The 20,414-nt window shown below is 39.8% G+C and overlaps 1 protein-coding gene across 1 annotated transcript in view; it reads right to left on the minus strand.

Moving 5' to 3' along the window:
• Nucleotides 1-15,982, minus strand: part of SPON1 (spondin 1) — a 194,249-nt gene extending 178,267 nt beyond the window's left edge. Inside the window, exons 1-2 of the mRNA XM_065636841.1 lie at nt 15,694-15,982; nt 8,770-8,876 (exon numbers count right to left, since the gene is read on the minus strand). Coding sequence (XP_065492913.1) covers nt 8,770-8,876; nt 15,694-15,916 — 330 coding nt within the window. The 5' untranslated portion in view covers nt 15,917-15,982. The remainder of the gene's footprint in view (nt 1-8,769; nt 8,877-15,693) is intronic.
• Between the last annotated feature and the right edge of the window lie 4,432 nt (nt 15,983-20,414).

Raw genomic sequence — 20,414 nt, forward strand, 5'->3', positions numbered from 1 at the left:
GTCACCAGAACCTTTCTGAAGATACTGAAGAAAAAAAGAACAAAAAAGGAGAAAGAGGAGGGGAAAAAAGAAGGAGAAAGAGGAGAGAAAAAAGACCATTTAAATTTAATTGGGAGACCCTCTACTGGCATATGTGTACTTTCCTCAAAAGTCCAAAGGCCTGACAGCAGGATTTTCTTAAAGTAGCAGAAAAGTCCATATAGCCTAGAGAAACTGTCAAGTTGAGCCTCAGCCTTTATCACCACCTTCACTCACCCCTTCCCTTCCCTCTCCCTCCCCCCAAACCACTTGAAGGGAAAAGAAAGCATGTTATGAGAAAAAACTTTCCCATACAGACAGTTCTGTATTTCTATAGTCTAGTCATTGTCTGCCAGCTGGCAGTGCTCATTTGGAGAGAAGTGTCAGAAAAAGCACGTTTCCCCAGAATAACCCTTCCTTTTAAAGCCCTGTGTCACTTGGAGGTACCATGGTTGTCCAGACCCACAGCTGTCCTAGTTACGATTACAGCCAGTGATAGCTGAAGTAGTCCAGATCAGTAGGGAATACCTGCTAAAAGCTTTGTAACCTGATGTAAAGTGGAAGTGCAAAGAACAGACGCTTGCTCTAAGGTCCCGTTGATTGGAACTGACACACTGAAGGTTTTCTGATGCTGCAGAATGGTAAATAACTACACAAGAGGTATTTCTTGGAGCATTAAAGGAGGATAACAGGAGCTAATGAGATAAGGGTGCTAATCTTTCTCAGTAGACACACAAACAATCTAGAATAATTGATGAGTGCCTTAGATGAAACTGGTAAATAACAAGGAGACCAAAAGGGAAATCTAGGAAAGAAAGCCTGGTGGCAACATTATGAATGAAGAAAGAGATGCTGAATAGAAGTTTCAATGAAATGAGCCTACATACATCTAGAGTTATAACCCACGACAGTTACCTTATGGCAACTGTAAACATCTGTCTGTTGTCAGAGGGTTAAATGTCTTTCCTAAAGTTTCTGGCCCAGGTGAGTCACCATCTGAATAAAGACTGACAATAGAACAGCAATGAGCTAGGTAGATTACCTGGGCTGGAGAAAAGGGATATTTGAAATACATTCCTTTAAAGTCACTGAAGTGGATACGTCCTCTTAAATACCACCCAGGGGAGGAATGTGCACCATCTTCTGTTTGACAAAAGAGAATTAGTGGGGTCTGCACTCCCAGAATAAGACTTCAGCTCATAAGGAAATAATTGCAGATGCAAAACTGGCCTCAAATTTGGAAGCAAGACCTGAGCAGAGGTCTCATAAGGCATCAAATAGTCCCAAAAGGGGACTCCCAATGCTGACATGTCTGAAGAGTGGACTGGAGTCCCCAAGGCAGAAAGTGACAGTGCTTTCAGGGCCATTTCCTCTCTTTACACTTCCTCCTATAGAGAGGAGCTGATTTGTTGAGTGTCAGTGCCAAATTCTAGGAAACAATTCTCGGGTGGGCCTCCTCAGGAACCTCTTAGAACCAGAAGGTCTTGCAGTTTAGTGCTAATCCAAGGAACAGAATAAACTATTAGATATTATTTTTTAACAGGAGATTTAATTAGGCAATTCCGATATCTTACCATGACGTAGTCTGGCACTGCATAGGCAGGCTGCATACATGGCAGACTGCAAGGCAGGGCAGGAGTTAGACTTGAGATAATCTGACTCTGATAAGCCTTGGACCTGAAAAGGAGCCTAGAGTTTTAGCTAATATATCTCAAGAGACATGCTTCCTGGTTTTGGTTTTGAACTTGAAACGTCAACAAAAAATATTTGTTTAGGCATAACTCTCTAAAAAAAAAAAAATATAAGCTTTTACTGTGACACAATCATCATCTGAAATCATTCTCAAGAAAGAAAATTTCCCCAACAGGCTGAAAAACCCCCAGCCAAACAAACAAAAAAAAGCACTAAAAGCTACATGGCCAGAAGCCATATGTTCTTCTCCATGGCCAAGCAGAGAGAGGGGAAAAAAAAAGGACGAAGACAAAAAAAAAAAAAAAAAGCAGAAGAGATACTAAGGCCAAATAAATTTAAAGAAAAATTGATTTTTTTTCAAGTTACAGTAGTAATGCACCAAGAAAACCCTTACAAAAGACACTCCAGCATATTTAAAATTAAGCTGGATAAGAGGAAGTCAGGGTTACTCATGCTGATGGGACGTTGATTGTGTATCCCCTATCAAAGGGAGACTGGGGGGAAACGGCCTTTCATTTGAATGCTCAGAGTATGAATATTTAGCACAAAGGTACATATAGACGAGTTTCTCAATATAAAAATCAATGTTTCTATACTTGTTTAGATTGAGTCAAATGCTCGTGTAAAAGAACGTTTGCACACTTCTCACACTACAGAGTGTAACCACATTGAACAGTGTATGTACTAGAAACTAGGTAGTACCTTTTGTGTTGGTACCTGTTTATAACTGCAATTATCAAAATACAATACTAGAAATACAAACACTTGTATCCAGGCAAATCTTCAAAACCTCCAAGAGAGGAGACTGCACAGCCTTCTCTGGGCAATCTCTGCCACTGCCTGACTGTCCTTGTAGAGAAAAAGATCTTCCTTACTTCTGGTCTTACCCTGCCTGGTATCAGCTTGTACTTGTTGACTTTCAGCCTCCCAGCATCCATGGTAGAAGAATCTGGGCCACATAAATCCCAGAGGACTTTCACAGAAAGCCTCTTAGTTCTTCCGCTGTTATACGATAAACCAGAAAGCTACACAAAAACTCACAAAGCTGAGATAAGCCAATTGTCAACAGAAGTAAGAGCGCAGGCTAAGAAACTGAAACCCATTGTTGTTCAGTAGTGAACTAAGTTACGCTGCAACCAAGTACAGTATTTATTTCCTCTTCATAAATGTCTTAGCTAGTACTTCGAAGATCCACTGTGAAAAAAATATACATAACAAAGCAGTATTCAGAAATTTTGTATATTTTCTGATTTTGTGTGATTTTATGGTTTTAATAATTAATTCTAAAATACACGCCAGCAATGTATACAATGAGTTGAGGGAGTTCCCAAAGTATAACAAGACGACATTTAATATATGTAAAAAGTGGGAGATGTTACAGTATAAAAATTTTTGCCCCTTTCATAATGCAAGCCCAAACCAGAACAAAGAAAGTAAATGTAATAGTAAAATGCAGAACAAACAAAGTAAATGTAATAGTAAAATGTAAAATCCCCTTCATGGTGAGAATGTAGTTTGCTTTTCCTACAGTCTCAGCAGTAGCAAATAATCACTATCACAGAACTGTGTCTTTTCTGCAAGTTCCTGGTGCTCACCACTCTTATTTTCATTTATTATCTTTTACTCTCTGAAGCAAGATATAACTATCTCCTGAGATAATGTTTAACCAAAACCTTGCCAGTAAGTGCGTCGGGTTAAGGTTTCTCTAGTGTACCTGAGATTTTTGTAACTTAACCTCATTCAGAGTGTTCCGATTTTCCAACCAATGCTAGAACTAGCTGCACAAAGTACTTCTTTTTTAAAAGCTCATATTTAATCCCCAAGTGTCACAATATGGAAATCAGAGAGTTCTAGAAAAAATGTGTGAAATTTTTCATCAAGGACCATCAATTCCACCTCTCAGGAAAGGTGAACTAGAGCTTTTTTTTACCATTATAAAAATGCTGGGGTTTTTTTGGTCTAGAAAAATATATGCAATAATTTCTTATAGAAAGAAAATTCAGGAATACTCTTGCAAATGCAAAAGACCAGGTTTGAATAGTTAATTTAATAACTGCGTGCAGCTATTGATTTCTCTGCTGTTGATAGTAGAACTGCTGGTTGATACTCTGGAGAGGGAATTTTCATTTCGGAGTTTGGATGCAACTGCATTGCCCCACTTTTTGGGGGTACAGCACCTGTCTCTCTCTGAAACCAACGTGCACAGCTTTGTATTCTTTTCTGTTTGACAAATGTCAAGTAGGTATGTGTGTCACGATCACATAATTATGAGGTTTAAAGCCACAAGTAGATATTATCTGTTCTTTCCCCACCCTCCCATCATATGTTACTTGAGGACTATGTTTCCTACTTGTAATGTCTCAGCCCTCCTTCATGAAAACCCTGAAGAATTTTTAAAATTTGAAATTTTAATTAGATATGAACATTGTTCACATTCATTAGTGTGAGAAGATTTACTAAGAAACCTAAACTACGTGGTTTCAACTACAAACTGGAAATTCATCTCCTGATTTGCAAATCATTGGTGATTGAACATTTCACATTAAATCAGAGTGAAAAATGCATTACTTCCATATGCTTATAAGCAGTAAGATGACAGACTCAGTTTCAGTGGTGCTGGGACAAGACACTGGGGAAAGGGAATGTACAGAACACAAACACGAGTAAAATACTTGAAAGTTCTGAGTACTTGTTAAACAAAAGTACATCATTTCATACATCTCAGAATAAGCCATTTACTAAGTAGCCTGATATGCTTATATTGGGATACAAGATTTAAAAAAAAAAAAAAATCAAAACACATACAAGTTGAGTGCAACACCAATATTACATAAGGATAGCTTAATTTTAATATAAAAAGTTTAATAAATGATTGCAGTCTTTTTTTTTAGTGTAAACAAATGTTGCTTATAAACACAAGAATAAATAAATCATGAGACATGGCTAAGAGCCTATTAAGACTACTTCTTTCAAAATGCATCTTTTTAAGCAGATGATATACTGCAAGATTCCTACAAAATGCTGGAACACAGCAACTAAGGAACTGCTTTTCTAAGAGCTTGTAAAAATACCTTTTAATCTAAAAGCTTCGGTAAGCACATCAGTCAGCTCAACGGCATCAAAAGAGGTGGTCACCAGTCAGCATGTCTTCAAAAACAAAGGCAACGTTTGGGGCTATTGTTTCAAGGTAAACCTGGAGAAGGAAGAGTTTGAGTAAAGGACCACTTACCTTACTCATGTCACTATTACTCCAATGCTCCTTAAATGTTTTCCTCTACAGCATGAGTTCCTATCTTTTAGTAATGTCACACTTTTAATGAAACCTTCACTCTTGCTACTGCAATGCCTGCTTATGTTCTTACATCAGTTTTGCACTGGTGGGTCATTAAATTCAGTGACCTAAACTAAGAATTCCTTGATTCACTCTAGAGCAAAGAAAGTCAAAAGGACACCTCCAGGAACACTGCTACGATGAATGCATTTAACACAAACTATGATGAAAATAGTGAACATAAGAATCTAACAATGGATTATGCCAAAACAATACAGAGAAGTGTCTAATTTTATGTCTTTATGACTCAGTCTATCACTGCACATGAGAAAATCAGGTCACATTTGCACACAATATTTTATATTGACTGCTTAATCGTCAAGCGTGTATTTATGAAGCCCACAAATAGCACCAATGTTTGGCAGAATAGTGAACACTGTGAAGGACAAGATTGTAGTCCAGAACATTCTTGATAAATTGAAGATGCAGTCAAAATGACATTCAATAAGACAAATATAAAGCTTTAGACTTAGAAGGAATAAAATGCAGAGACAGAAATGAGGAATCACAATGTAGGCAGAAGTATATGCAGGGAGGATTTAGGACTTCATCATGGACCTTCCATACGATACTGAGGTGCTCCCGTAAGTCAAATACACTTACAGGATTCTGCATGAAGACAAGGGAAGCAATTATGATGCTCCAAATGATTACTGTATCTAAATTCTATCAGATTGTATGCTGAGGGTTCAGATTGACTATTGTGTACGATTCTGGGGAATATAAATAAGACTGAACTCTCGACAGCAGAAATGGTAAAACTGAAAAAAAGATACCCTATAATGAAAATATTAAAATTTTAATTAGAAACAGGCAGAGAGTGTGTGGAATTGGAGAGAGAATGGGTGAAACCTCGGAAAAAAACTGTCTCATATGATATAAAGAAATTAATTTAGGAAAATAATCTGATTAAAGAGCAATTTAACCACTATTATTGAAGACTCAAGTTTAGACATTACTAAAACTCTATGAAGTTTTCCTTAAGTTTTCTATAAAATATATTGAAGTCTTTGAACAGGCCACTTCGGGAGATGATTTTTTTTGTTGTTGTTGAACACTTCTTCAGAACAGATTATTCCAAGAAAATTGTTGGTGGATGTTTTATTATTTATTCTTCCTCAGAGAATGGGGAAGATAGATGAGCACTAAATTTCTATTATTCTACATTATTTACCAGACTGAATCTATTACATTGCATACATACTTTGATTAAAATAGCCTGTACAGATACTGTTCTATTGTCAATCAGTGCTCGATTGCTGCCCTCGAGTACAATTTGCCTTCAAACAATTTGCAGACACTTGCTGAACATTACAAAAGAGAAAGATCAGCAGTCTGCATGACAACAGTTGGGAATGGCTTGTGTAAAGAGGCCAAGGGGACAAGATATCCAAATCTGTCAGTGCAGCACTGCACCCCCGAGTTGTACAATTACCACTGGCATAAGTAAGAGCCATATTATTATATCTGCAATCTTCTACAACTGAATTTGGCATCTTTAATTCCGCAACCATATTTAATTTAGCTATTTAACATATGTTTGCAAGTTTGTGGGAGACAATGTGGTTTATTTTAAAGACAAATTGTGCCCTGACTGTGCTACAAGGACAAAGAAAAAGAGTTTGGCTGCATTAAATAAACAAACAACAGTAAAATCAGATTTTAAAGTCTCGGTTTTCTCAGAGGAAAACAGATTTAGAATGACAGTGTCCAAACTACATTTCCCTAAAGGTCTCTACTCCATGGCAAGTATAAAGGTAACCAAAAATTACAGAAAAAATGCAAAGAATTTTAACAGCTGTGCTGTGCATAAGATCAAGACCCTGCAGCTTAAGGACTAATGAAGATGGACCACACCTGCTAACTTGCAGAGTCAGGCAAGAGCAAATGAGCCATGAGGAGGCTGTACTAATAAAAGGCAGAGCAAAGCCCCAGCAGGGCCAACTCATGGCAGCTGCTTACTGCGTGTTCATCCTCTGCAACGGGCTGCAGAGCTCAGCCTGCTGCAGCGTGGCTGTGACGGCTGAAAACAACATTTTACCACCTGTGTGTCCCATGTCCGTGTCAGTCACTGCAATGTGAGCCCTTATTTATCACCTTGCTACTCTAGCACATGCCCCTCTGCAGCACTTTGAGGCATTGCACCTGAGGATCAGTTTAACGCTCAGCAGCTGTGCAAGCCAGGAGCCACAGAACCAATGGGATCTTGCCCAAAGAGTATGGCTTTGGCTTTTCCCCATGAAAGGCATTGCAACCCATACTTCATGATTTGAAAGTGGCACTCCCGGGCTTGAAAATATGGTGTTTGGCAGTCTCCGAGGCATGGGGAGAAAGCATACGTGTTATCTGGTCCGCTTTCATTTCTTGCTATCCTGGTTATTCTGCAAAGTCTTGCTAATATGAACGAAGCACTTTGCTCTACACAGTGCATTCATGTGCTTTCATTTGACTATTATTTGAACAGCAACCATGTCTCCTCATGGAGGCAGAGGCTTATGTGAGTAGTCCAGAAGCAGCATTTAGTCTCTTGCTGCTATTAAGGAATTTACACAGAGTTCTGTTCCACTAGGTAATTCATTGAATAACATATTTTCCATCTGAGCACAGGAAATAAATGAGTGGTATACACTCATTGTACACACAATTTCTTCTTACTCTGCACAGCTGTTTAGACAGCATTAGGATCTTCACATTATAATAAAAACACAGTGCAAACCCTTGAACTAAACATCTTTTTTCCTCTTCTATTTACTAGCACAGCATCTAGGAAAACAGGGCAAACATGTATTGAGTTTGAACATCATATTTGCTATATACAAAAAAAAAAAAAAAAAACAGAAGCTTCAGGAAGAGATGCTAGAAGTTGATTTATGTCTCCTTATAGATCACTAAAATGAGAACTTCTGATTATTTCCCTTGAAAACATGTAAACGCTTCTTTGAGGCAAATGAAATCTATCTGTAGATCATTATTAAAATGAGTATCAATGTTATTGCCTATCATGTAAATTATAATCAATATCATTCAACAATATTTCTAAGTTTGGAAAGTGAAACAGCAAACAATACCTCATCTGAGAATCAAACAACAAACCTACATAATTTCTACCTACTTTCATATAATGATGTGTATTCTCCACTCCAGAATTCTTTTTAGGCAATGTGATCTTGAAATAGCTGGAAATACTATTTCATGAATCACTACTTTGTATTCTGATCCTTTTAAAAATTATAAACAACATTTCATCTCACTGAATGTGTTTGTTAAGTAAAGTACTACTAAGCATCAATGAAACAGCAGAATCTAATTTATGACTGATAAAATAGTCATTACAGCTGTGGCAAACACTTCTCAAAAGTCATAATCTACATCTGAATGGAAAAAAAAATCTAGGCAAAAAAATACCAAAAGCAAAATGTGAATTAAACCATTTTCACATTCACTTTGAATAACAAATTCAGGTGTCCTAGGCTTTATTTCAAATAATTGACGCTCATCAACAGTAAGAATGTGGGAAGGCATGCTGAAGTCAAGGCACAAAAGCCTTGACCTTTTGAAGAGGTTGCATGGAATATAAAATATACTGTGCTGTTCTCTTGTTAACATCCACAAATATTTATGCTTTCTTAAGCATAGTCTGCATTCTGCTGTGCATACAACTTCTCTCTTAGAGCCAAGCACACAGTAAGGAAACTCCCAGAGATACAGGTCAAGGAAAATTCTCTTACCTGAAAGGTTCCTGCGTGATCTTCTTCTTTGTCACCTTCTTTTCCTTCCTTGAGAGCAATCAATGTGAATCCTCGAAAGTAAGCAGGAGTGGCAGCAGAAAGTGTCACTGAAATAGAATCAGAGAAATAATGAAAACGCAACATTATTTGTGAAATCAGTCACTTGCACATCATTTCACAGTTCAGCCTGAAAGGTGTGTGTTTTAAGTTGGTATTAACAAAAGATAGAGCACAAACAACAAGGAGCAGAGCCAGCCAGAACACAAAAATGTTCAGTCCAATTTTCCACATAATCTGAAAAACACTGGCACGATGTGAAATACCCCAGCTATTTTTACACACACACACACACAGCCTCTCTGCTAATCTGCTCAGATTTACATCAGATTTACAAGAGGTTTATTTTATTCTCTGGGAGTGGGACACAAGTTTTTTGTTTGTTTTGGTGGTGGGGTTTTTGGTTTGTTTGTTGTTTTCTCTGTGTGTGTCGTGGGTTTTGTTCGTTTTTTAAATGTGAGGGAACATCTCCTGAATATCTGGCTTCAGCTTTTGTCCTGCTCTGAGCATAGACGTGGATTTAGGCATTTTAGAGCACAGAATGTCTCTCTCGCTGCAAAGCAAGATGACCATATCGCCTGCTCCAACTCAGCTACACTCAACACAGTTCTCCAGCTGATGCAGATGTTCACTCTAAACCCATCTTTCCTGTCCCCCAACCTCAGGGACGAGCAGTACACAAAATTAAACTCATGGCTAAAGCTGACCTCTAAATATTGTGCTGCCAGCTCTGACTGCCAAAGCATCTTGCACATCAGCAAAACACACTTCCCTCACACACCAGTCTGGACCAGGAAGGCAACACTGGATCCACCAGCAGAGAACAAATAACATGATGCTGACTAACCTGATTTTTACCATGCTCAGCATCAGAATTACATCCCCCATTTTCTGCCAGTGTAAGATACCTTTGCCTGATTTTTCCATTTGCCATCATCAGTACCTAAGCACCACCCAGCAACACCTGAGCTATGTCAGCAGTGGCTTTTTTGAACACTATCAGGAAGATGGAATGAGGCAGAGCTTTAAGGCACAACTTTTGGGAGAGTTTTAAAATTAGTTTACACTTTTCAACACCATACAGGAACCGTTTTTGGAAACAGGAGGTAAACTTTAATTTAAAAATATTTTTTCCCTAAAGAAACAGAGACAGAAAACAGGACTACTAATACTTTTAAGTAGCTTTTACTTTAAGCGTAATGCAGACAGCATTGCTTGTAGTACACTATTGTCACACTCTCAAACCCTAACTAGCACAATAAAAACTGAAGACCACCCATAGTTTTAATGAGCAAACTGCAACTACCAATGCTGCTTCATAGAAGAGTATTCACAAGAGACTCCCTGTTGCACAAATAGGCTGTGATAGGTCGAAACAAGTTATTAAAAATGACAAATTGCCCTTAAAACATATGGATTTCAAAATATGCCCAGAGTTCATTTGGAACATGTGGAGAGCTCTTTGATCTAGAAATTCAATAGTGAAAAAATATAAGATAGGATATTTGAGGATTTCTAGCATTATACAGCTGTACTTGGGTCTAAAAACCATGGTGTTTGCACAAATACATAACTTTTCTGACTACATGTGAGAAAAGGAGGATTGGAGGAAGATTCATTTCAATTTTTAACCTGTTGTGAAAGTGCCATGTTTAGACCGGTACACCTGGAAACACTTGTACAAATCTAGAGTAGTGATGGGCAGAGTGGCAAATCCCCCAACTCTCAAGATTTTCAGCACACGTTTAATTGTATTGAATTAAACCATTAACCAATGATGAGGTTAAACCTCACCATTTTGGTGGAGAAAGAAACTTTCGCATTTTATATAGATGAATTGAGTAGTAGCAGAAAAGCATTAAAATTTCTGATCGCATTTCTAAATATTGCTCCAATTCATTAATTCATTACCCGCCTAATAATTAGTACTAACCTAATCTTGCAAACTTCTGCAGCTCTGTCTAAATGAAAATCTACCACCAGCCTCTCAGTTGCAGTAATTGAGAACAGCACGCTGCTGAACTCAACAAGGATGAACACATTACACTTGCTTGAACACTGATTCTTAGAAACTAATTGCCACAAAGGTCTCTTACATGCAACAATTTTTTCCATATATTATATGGAATTCAAAACTCTGAATCACTATGAGTAAGAGATTATACCAGAAATACTTAAATACTTATGCAAGCAAATAGAGAATCCAGCTGTGAATTGACTCAACAATTTCCATCATTTTCTTCACAAATTTACAGATCAAACCAAACAGTTTTCAAAATTCTAAACAAAACACCTGCCTATAAAACAGAGGATAGCTGAAATGCTACAAAAGCTATTACCAGGAAAAAAAAAAAAAAAAAAGGTAATTCCAAAGCCTGACTCATAGTTTTTGAATGCCTGGGGTCAGCAGTACTTATGCTGTGGTTGCACAGTCATTTCAACCCAGAATAAATCCAGGCTTCCTCCAACATGAGTGATCCTGCCCTCTCCACCCCACACTGCTCATACAGCAGCCACATCCAGGCAGCTGTGCCGTCAGCTGAACCAGGGAACACATCCAGCTGAAAAGAAGCACAAAACAAAAAAACCCAACCGGAGAGTTCAGCTGGGTCCAGTCCCTGAGAGGCCACACTGTGCAGCCCCAGAAGTGCTTCTGCCAGAGCTGGGGACACCCAGGTAGGGTCGGGAGGGAGATGACCTGCAGGAGCAGAGTGGACTCACGTGGGATTTAAGTGCCTGTGAAATCTCAGTGTAAAGATACGAAGATAAAGGTGTGCTTTGGTCACCCCTGAGCTAAACCAGAACATTAACACCAGAGCTGAAAAGATTTCAGTCAGTTCTCTGAACTACCTAGTGTGCCAAGATACCATGGCAGTGCAAGGCTTTATTTGAAGCACTCCTGAACACAGCACCTTATTCTGGTGATGGTTCTGTGGCCACTGAACCAATTGTTTTGGCACAGAAGGAGGCTTGCGTGGCACGGGCAGCAGTGGGAAGCTGTCAGACTACAACTGGTTTTCACGAGAAAAAGCAGCTGCTCATTGCAGCAGAGTTGAGAGACTTTCTTGGGCTAAATTCTGCCATTTTAAAGAACACCTGAGTATCACACACTGAGTTCACATTAATTAACATTCATTGAACGGTATGAACTTCCTGTAAAGATCAGTTAAATCTCAGTGCAAGTCTCAAAGTTAAGGAACTTACTTTAAAGAGATTACATATCAACAATTACTTTTGTCTGCTTCCAACCCCTCCAGCAAACCTCTCGTTACCTTACAAGTTGCGCTTTGGCAGACACCTTCAACACACTCTTCTTTCCTCAGAGTCCCCAGCCAAAGGTGGGGCGATCAAAGCAACTGATCCTTTGGTTTCAGGCAGGAAATCTGACTTTCCACATCCTACACTACAGGCACATCCTGTTTGTATATTGCACAAGTACCAACAAATACAATTTTAGTATTTCCTTTTATCCATTATAAAGAAACTCCGTGTTTCACAAATTAAGTATAGAAAAGAGTGTTTGCATGTTGGGGGGAAGAAAGAAATAGACAGAAAAATATTCAATATTTATTAGAAGTCCACAAACCAGTACAATGGAGTAGTGTAACATTAACTGAGCTTGTCCTTGAAAACTAAGGTGAACACACCTCCAAGTGAAAATTCCATTAAAAACAGGAACAGTATCCACACAGAAGGTATATCCAAGGACTACACTAGTCAAATCTTCTTTTCTTCATTAGAATAGCAATTTCATGATATTATGGAGGAAACGATGTACATTGCATGTTAGCCTGTGAAATGGACATATTATTGCCTTTTTTTAGAAGCCATTTCATCTACATTTTTAACAGGATGAAACTTCCTCCATTTTTCATGGAAATCTCATGCAATCATTAATCTAACTCTACAGATCAATAAAGCTAGGGCTAAGTACTTTCAAGGATCATTACCTCATACACCATCTAAACTTAAAGCTCATTTGCACCCTTTGAATGCAATGGGACCATTGACCTTCAGTGGGAGCAAAAGCAGCTACATCAAGGTCTAAGTTAACCAGCAGGTAGGAGAGGACCTCAATGCCAGGATGGTGTGCCCACAAACCTGGTATTAAGGGAAGACTTGGCCATCACATGCATTGGCTGCCTGCTCCAAGAAGGTGAGAGGCAATAATATTGCAGCCCGAAAGACCAGGCAGATGAAGGCCCCTTGCAGGCTACAGCATCAAGAGTCCCCAAATAACATGTTAGAAATCAGTCATGTCACCTCCTCTGAGGGACACCACAAAGCCTGTAGCCGTTGTTGCTTTGTTAGACATTAGGGACGAAAGAATGATGGCTCCTCAGCTCTGCTGCTACCTCATTTTTAATTGTCTGAGGCAGGAGACAGTGTCCTTATTTACTGCTGCCTGTGTTTGCAGACCAGAGGAGGTGCCTACTCATTCAAAGAGGTTACTCAGTGCTCAGGGCCATTTTTCTCTATCACAGCTCCAGAGAGGTGGAAAACCAAGGCTTCCATACACACAGGTCTACCCAGAATTTCCCCTTAGGGCAAATAGATCCTGGTTGATTTAAGGGTGAGCAAGTGCAGGGAAGCCACAAAATTTTTCCCAAAGGCAAATGGCAGCTGTGAAGTGTGGTCTCCTGATTCCCGCACTGCAGGAGTGCTGCAATGTTTCCTCCAGTCATTGCAGCTTGAGAGTCTTACATGGTTGCCAGGTCAACCAGTGATCAAGAGAGTCACAAACATAAATGGATGCCTCTACACCATCAATTTGGTGGAGTACAGCATTTGTATGTACAGTTAATTCCTGTGTTATCCACCTTGCATAAATACTAGTTTATTCTAGGAGCCCGCTAGGGAATGTGCCAAGGATCCAGATTGCACTAAATCAAACAGGGGCCATGGAAACAAGCACATTTGGCTTCAACACAACGGAAGTTGTGCAAATCTTCTGCAGTGTTGTACATCTAGTAATTCACAGATAAAGAGCCACACAGACCTGCCACAATCCTGCATTTTTGTATCATTAGTTGGATTTTCTAACCTTTGTAATAATAAACAGTAATAAAGTTCCAGTTGTACTGCAGAATTTCCTTTGAAAATGAGCTCTTGAAACTTTCTCTAAAGCTGTTAAACTATTGCCATAGATAACACATATGTTATGGCGACATCTACTTACATTCTTCCAACAATTCAAAAAGTGTCCTTAAATTACTATCTAGATAAACTTATGTACCACTTGAACACTTCAATCCTAAATACCAAAAACAGGGCACATATTTTGGGGTACATTTTAACTTTTTACTATTAGCTGTAATTCTCTCTCTTCCAAGAAGATACAGCATACTAATATGATTTTTTTTAGATTGAGTTCCTAATGCTAAGGCTTAATATCTCCACAAAATTAGTTCTGCTAATTCATCTAAGAGTTTCTTTCTCTCCTACATTTCCATAAAATAGAAACTTCTTTGGTAGGTAACTGAAAATATCCAATAATGCTGTCACAGAAATAAATTCCAAAACTTTTAAAGAACATTCATATTTGTCACTGTCAAAGAACTTGACACGTGTCTTTATCCTGCTTTGTAGAAGTTTGAAACTGACATGCAACATGAAATCTTTTAGACTCAAGGAACTAAGCCTAACGTCTAGAACGCTTAACTAGTTTGTGGGAAATGTGCATTTCCTCATACCACATTAAAATAAACAATTACTGAGAAAAAATAAATATCAAAAATCATGCAAAGTTACAGGCCAATACTCAAAAAGGATTAATCACAGCTGCAGATATATTTTTCAGCCTTTAAGAGAACATGATGATTATGCTACATGGAAACTTTTTTCTCCCTATATATACCAAGATTGCCATGTTCATGCCATGGGAAAACATTGCTTTTTACACTGAATCTAAGGTCGGTCAAGAGAAATACTTAGAAGAAACTCTCAAAATTTGTTTTCTAAAGTGATGCCTATGAAGTACATTAGTTATGGTACCCAAGAATGTCCACATTATTTCAAAACACTTTTAAAATACAAAGTTAACAGTATACGCCAAGAAGATTTGTTTCCAAAGGCATTATATGGTGAGGCAGGACAAGTGACCAAAAACTGCCTTTGCCTTTTAATTAGAAAAATACGCTGAAATGTACCTTGGAAGTTAATTTCAAGGATTGTATGTGAAACACTCAGTGAGAAACAAATGTCTCCATCTCTTATTTACAGTGGTCATTAGCACCATCTTTGCCTCTTTCCTGTTTGAACCATCTGTTCATTTCCTCCCTACCACCTCCCCCCGTCCCCCCAGAAAAAAAAAGGAGGGTGGGATAAACATAAATGGAAAATGTGGGAAGTTGGCAGCATGCTGCATCACTGTTTGCCCATATGCTAACTCATTATATTAACATTCATATTTCAGGGCAAGAGCAATTAGCTCCCAGTTTTCTGTCGTTCCTGCTTAATGTTAAAGCTTCTCCTGTTCACTGTGTTATATTTAAAGGGTTAGGAAGAAATCCCATAGAAGTAGGTAAACGAGGGAAGAGCGTGTGCTTTGCATCACATCAACTTGTGATCTTGGTGCTAGCATTGAGCCGGCAGAGAGGATTGAGAAATGAAAGGAAATTCCTCTTAATACTGCGTTAATGTTTGGGAGCAAAGCAATACTGTGAAATCCAACTCCCTCTCACTTGTCATGAAAGCATCCCCAATAAAGTAATGCGTGGGAGTATATTACACTGTCTTAACCCACACAGTCACACACACACACGCCAAAAGGGATACAGAGATGACAGGCAGAGACACGTTATAGTTTCAGAGACACTTGTCCTGACCATTATCACTAGTATCGGCAGTAGAGGATGGCCAACTTACCCCGGTAACTGTTTCCAGGCTTGTAAAATTCTGGATCGCCCTCTACCCTGAGGCTAAATTCATTATACCCTTCCCTCCTGGTGCCTTGGGCTCGCAGGATCCGGCTGCAATATCCCTCGGATTTCGCGGCTTTCTCCAACGTTTCGTCAGAAAAACCCTTCGCCACCAAGGGGAAAGTCAACGCCAGAAGCCGCAGGGCTAGAGGCTGCAGATGCGCTCCCATCCTCGGCGCTCCCAACAACTTTTTATCGGCGGGGCGGCGGCGGTGCCGGGGAGCCGGGTGGCGAGGGGAGCCGGGCCCGGGGGGCGGGCAGCGCAGGCGGACGGGCAGGGCGGGCAGTGCGAGCAGCGCAGGCAGCGCTCGCTCAGCCCCAGCCGGCAGCGGCCCCCAGCATGAGGCTGCCAGGTCGGAGGGACCGGCTGAGCGGCTGCCGGGGAGAGGGAAGGAGGAGAAAAGCAGGGAGGGGGCAGAGAGGGAGGGGAGGGGAGAGAAGGAGGGAGGGAAGTCTGATCTTGCCCAGATCCCGAAGTGAAGTGCTGTTTTGTTTCAGAGCGTGTGATTAGCAGCTCGGTAATGTTTATTTAGCCGAGCTGCATTCGCAGGGTTTGGTGAAGAGCAGGGGGACGCTGCTGTCTCCCAGACACCCAGCGCAGCGGCGGGGAGCGCTGCTGTCGCTTGGGCTAAGCCCACAGACCTGACATTAATCACCCGCATTCCTGCCAAAGTCTATAGTTACTGTAGGGATAACAAGGCTCAAAGAATTTCCCGACACCCCACCAGCCCCTATCTTTCTCCAAACCAACAGACATGGTAAACATTATCAACTAAATCAGCGCAGATGGTCCAAGAAAAGCGCTTGCTCTCTGCACGCTTGATGAGCAAGGAGCATTGGCTGCAGCTTCTCGGGTGTGAGCATCTCAAGTGCCACAGAGGAGAGAGATGCGGAGAGATAGATGTGCCAGAAACACGAGATCCATTTCTATATCAACCCGCAACTGTGCGTATCAGAGTTGCAGGCTGTGTAAGTGTACATGCAAACACATCACATACACACGACAGCTGTGAACACACCTAGGTGAACATGGGAGCTCTGCTCCCACACTTGGAAAAATTCAAGCAGATGCAAGGAGATAGCAGATCTCATTATTTCCCCTTTACACAAGGCACAAGAACACTTATCTAAATCTACAGAATAAGTCCACAGCTGTTGGAAAAAAAGTTAACGTAGACCCCTGAGGTCATTAACTCCAGGGTTTTGATCCCCAAATGCTGCTGTTTTCTCCCTCCCTCCACTGCTTTTTAAGTGGAGGGAAAAATTGGAAAGGTATGGCCTTGATCAGGACCCGAATACTTTCAGGATACCAGATGTACAAGAGGGCACAAGCCCCTTTCTCTGGGACGAGACTGTAGCAGATTGATCAATACAACCACACTTAAGCACAACTTCCAAGGAAGTATGTGAAACAGCAAGCAGCTTGAAACCCTTCTGGCACCTCCTAAGGTATTTTCTAGTATCAGATCTGTACATTTTTGGGTTCCAAACTTACCTTTGGAAGTTGTTTGGTGACAACGTATTATTGTATGCCAAATAAAGGTGTTTCTTTGTCAAGGTCTCAGTGAGGATGCTGAATCTTTTATTTTCTGGAAGGTTACTTGCCAAGAGCTTTGCTACTGTAAGCTTGTCTATATTTTAGTCTCTGTTACATGTTTATAAATAATGCAAACCAGTACATCCTCAAAATATATTTTCAGAAAAAATAGTTTTAGCAGTTGGATGAGATTTTAGCTTTTGTTGCAAACAAGGAGTTATTGACACTGACCATCCATATGCTTGTGAAGAGGTGGCAGTCAAAGCTCTTGTAACCACACTGAATGGTAACATCCAATTCTTAAGCACACACCTGCAACACTGGCTGTGGTACCACCTACATTGCTTCTGCCAGACTGCTGGGACAGCCAGGCTGGCTGTACAGACTTCCACTGCTGAGAAAAGGGTTTGTGACTATGGAAGGATAAATGGTCTTTCCAGCACAAGTTGCTTTTCCTGTTCTTCTTGTCCTGCTGGAATGAGGCAGAAAGAGCAATCCTGACTTTCCAGTGTAATCTCCCAGGTCACCTCCCTCCACTCAATCCTTTTCCTTCACTGCCCCACCTCCCAGTACAAGGGCATCTCGATCTATTGTCTTTAGGGCAATATTCAGTCTGCTTTTACTACTGAAGCTTTGAGTTGGCTTGGTTATGCAGAATATTTAGTCGCATGCGTCCAAAGACACATGTTCGTTTAGGTAATTAAGTGACTACAGTTCAGCAACGTCATAGACTTTTGGGGATCATTTGACCACTATGTTCAGCTCATTTATTTTATGAGAACAAGGTTCACTTTATCCAGGTTCTTCAGTCAAATTTATCAGTGAAGAAAAGCAAACAAATATGACACTGAAAATGCCAAGACAACTGCAACCATACTGGTATAAGATGCCAGTCAATTTGCCTCATTCTCCATAGTTGACTTGTCATTTCTTTTGCTGAGATTGATTGAAAAGCAATTACCTGACTGCAACATTCACGGCAGGAACCACACATGCTTCTGCACAATCTGCCTTTGTTCTGAGCCAGAGTTCTGTGTTCTAACTCAACACTCCTCCAAGGATTTAATTTTGGTTCCTCTTCACAAGTTTCTTGGTTTTATATGGTACCAAACTAATTAAAAGTTAACTAATTCATCATCAGCATCTATTGACTTCTTAAACTTACAATAGATCCTATATCTCTTTTTTTTAATCCCTGAACTGGTGTGGCCTGTTACTTCTAGTTTCTTTTTGATTTAAAAGCTAAAGTGTTGGAAAGTTTCCTAGAAAGGTATAATACCTTGTGTCTTGTTAAAAGTGAATTCTTCAACTTAGCAACTGATACAGATAACTTAACTTGCACTGCCTACAGCCATGAAATGAGTAATTTGTTGTAGAGACAGTTTAGAATATGGGTAATGTCATTAAGCACGGGCATCCTCAGGGGTTTCTATTTGTTCTACTAATTACTGCGTGTTTGCCTAAAGCATCCAGCATGATGTATCAGTCAAAGACGCATGTGAACTGGTGAATCCAACCATCCATGGCAAATTTAACAGAGAAAGCTTCGTATCTTAGAGACTGCAGTGCTGCTTTTCTTTGTGTACTTTCTGGGATGAATAAAGTTGCTGTCCATGACTATTAGCCATAACAATCACTGCTGGGGTAATATTGCATTTGATAGAGCTCTAATGGTTGGCAGAAACTCTCTTCCCTCCCCTTGCTCCCACAGAGTGGGCTTTCCTAACGAACAAAAGCATTTCACAAGATCTGCAGTCTTTCTTACTTTTTGCTTTTCCAATAAGTGTCATTTTTTAAATGGCATTTTAGTAGACTGCACTAACTACTGACAAATATCCCTGCATTTACTGGAATATATTGTAGGTGGCATTTCAAAATTTTTCTTTCCTTCCGCTTCTATGATTTCAAATAGCTATTTGAAATCTTGGGAATTATCTACAAGGCAACAATGTGCAATGCAATGCTTAGCTATGCAATACCTGATTTTAAGGCCCCTAGCCCACAACGTAAACCTCGGGTAAATTGATTAAAAGAGTATTAAACCCCTTAGGAGAGTCGATTCACAGAGCAGAGGCCAACAAACTACTCAATAAGAAACATCAAGGTGACAGGTGCCCCAAATCTCATGGCCATCAAATGCTTGATAACTTTACTGCGCTGTAGGATTCACCTTCCCAAACTCAGGAGCTAGAAGCTTAAGCCTAGCTTTAATATATTATATAAATAAATACAGTAATAACAGCAGGAGAATACATCTCTTTCAAGAGATGGCTGGCAAGAATGATGCCTACTCTTTTACACAAGAGCTGGTGATTAAAGTATTCATTTAGGATGTCAGAGAGACACAGGTTTCAACTGCTTGCTTGGTTTGCAGGTACTCAAATCCTTATCTCTCACTTCTCAGAAAGCTTCTAACTGTGAAGATCTAAGTCTTCTAGAAGCACCCTCAGCCCCTTATGGAAATGTTAGACTTCCTTCTGAAGTTGAGCCCAAGCTCAAGTGAATAGCTGGAGAGGAAAGAAAGTGAGGGTACCCTATCAATTAGGATGCATTTTCTGGAGAATGATATCTAGGGTGCATTTTCTTCCTCAGAAGAAATTAATTGTATTGTTATCAATAATTATTCAGTGTTTAGGTGATTGCCTAATATTGGAAGTTTACAGTAAGTGCATTCTGAATACCACTACCAAATTAAGAGACATAAGATCTTCTCCTCATGAGCTGCACGTTTAGCTGCTCATTACTGCCAAGACAGAGGATACTTCTGTTCAGGCAAAGCAAGAGTGCATCAGATGACTGGCAAATAGCATTGCAAAATAATCTGCAATAAAACCTTTGGTGACTGGGAAGGTAAGCAGGGAAATTGAGGACTGCACTTTCTAATATGCCTATCCTATTTTTCGACCTTTATGTCTTACTGTAGATCTAGCTACTGGTCTAGTTTGCACCTCTATCTCCTTTCACCTCCATCAGCAGTCACAGTCAGTTTTTCTTAAACAAGATAGAAACTTCCTTTATTGATTTAGATGGAATAATAATCTCGTTGCTACTATAATTCCCCTCTATCTACAGTGAGAATAAGGTTCTTCTAATACCAATTAGTCCATGCTGTCTTTGAAGCCTGTTTAGAC

The sequence above is a fragment of the Caloenas nicobarica genome, chromosome 5 (genome assembly GCF_036013445.1).
Source record: "Caloenas nicobarica isolate bCalNic1 chromosome 5, bCalNic1.hap1, whole genome shotgun sequence".
Taxonomy (NCBI): domain Eukaryota; kingdom Metazoa; phylum Chordata; class Aves; order Columbiformes; family Columbidae; genus Caloenas; species Caloenas nicobarica.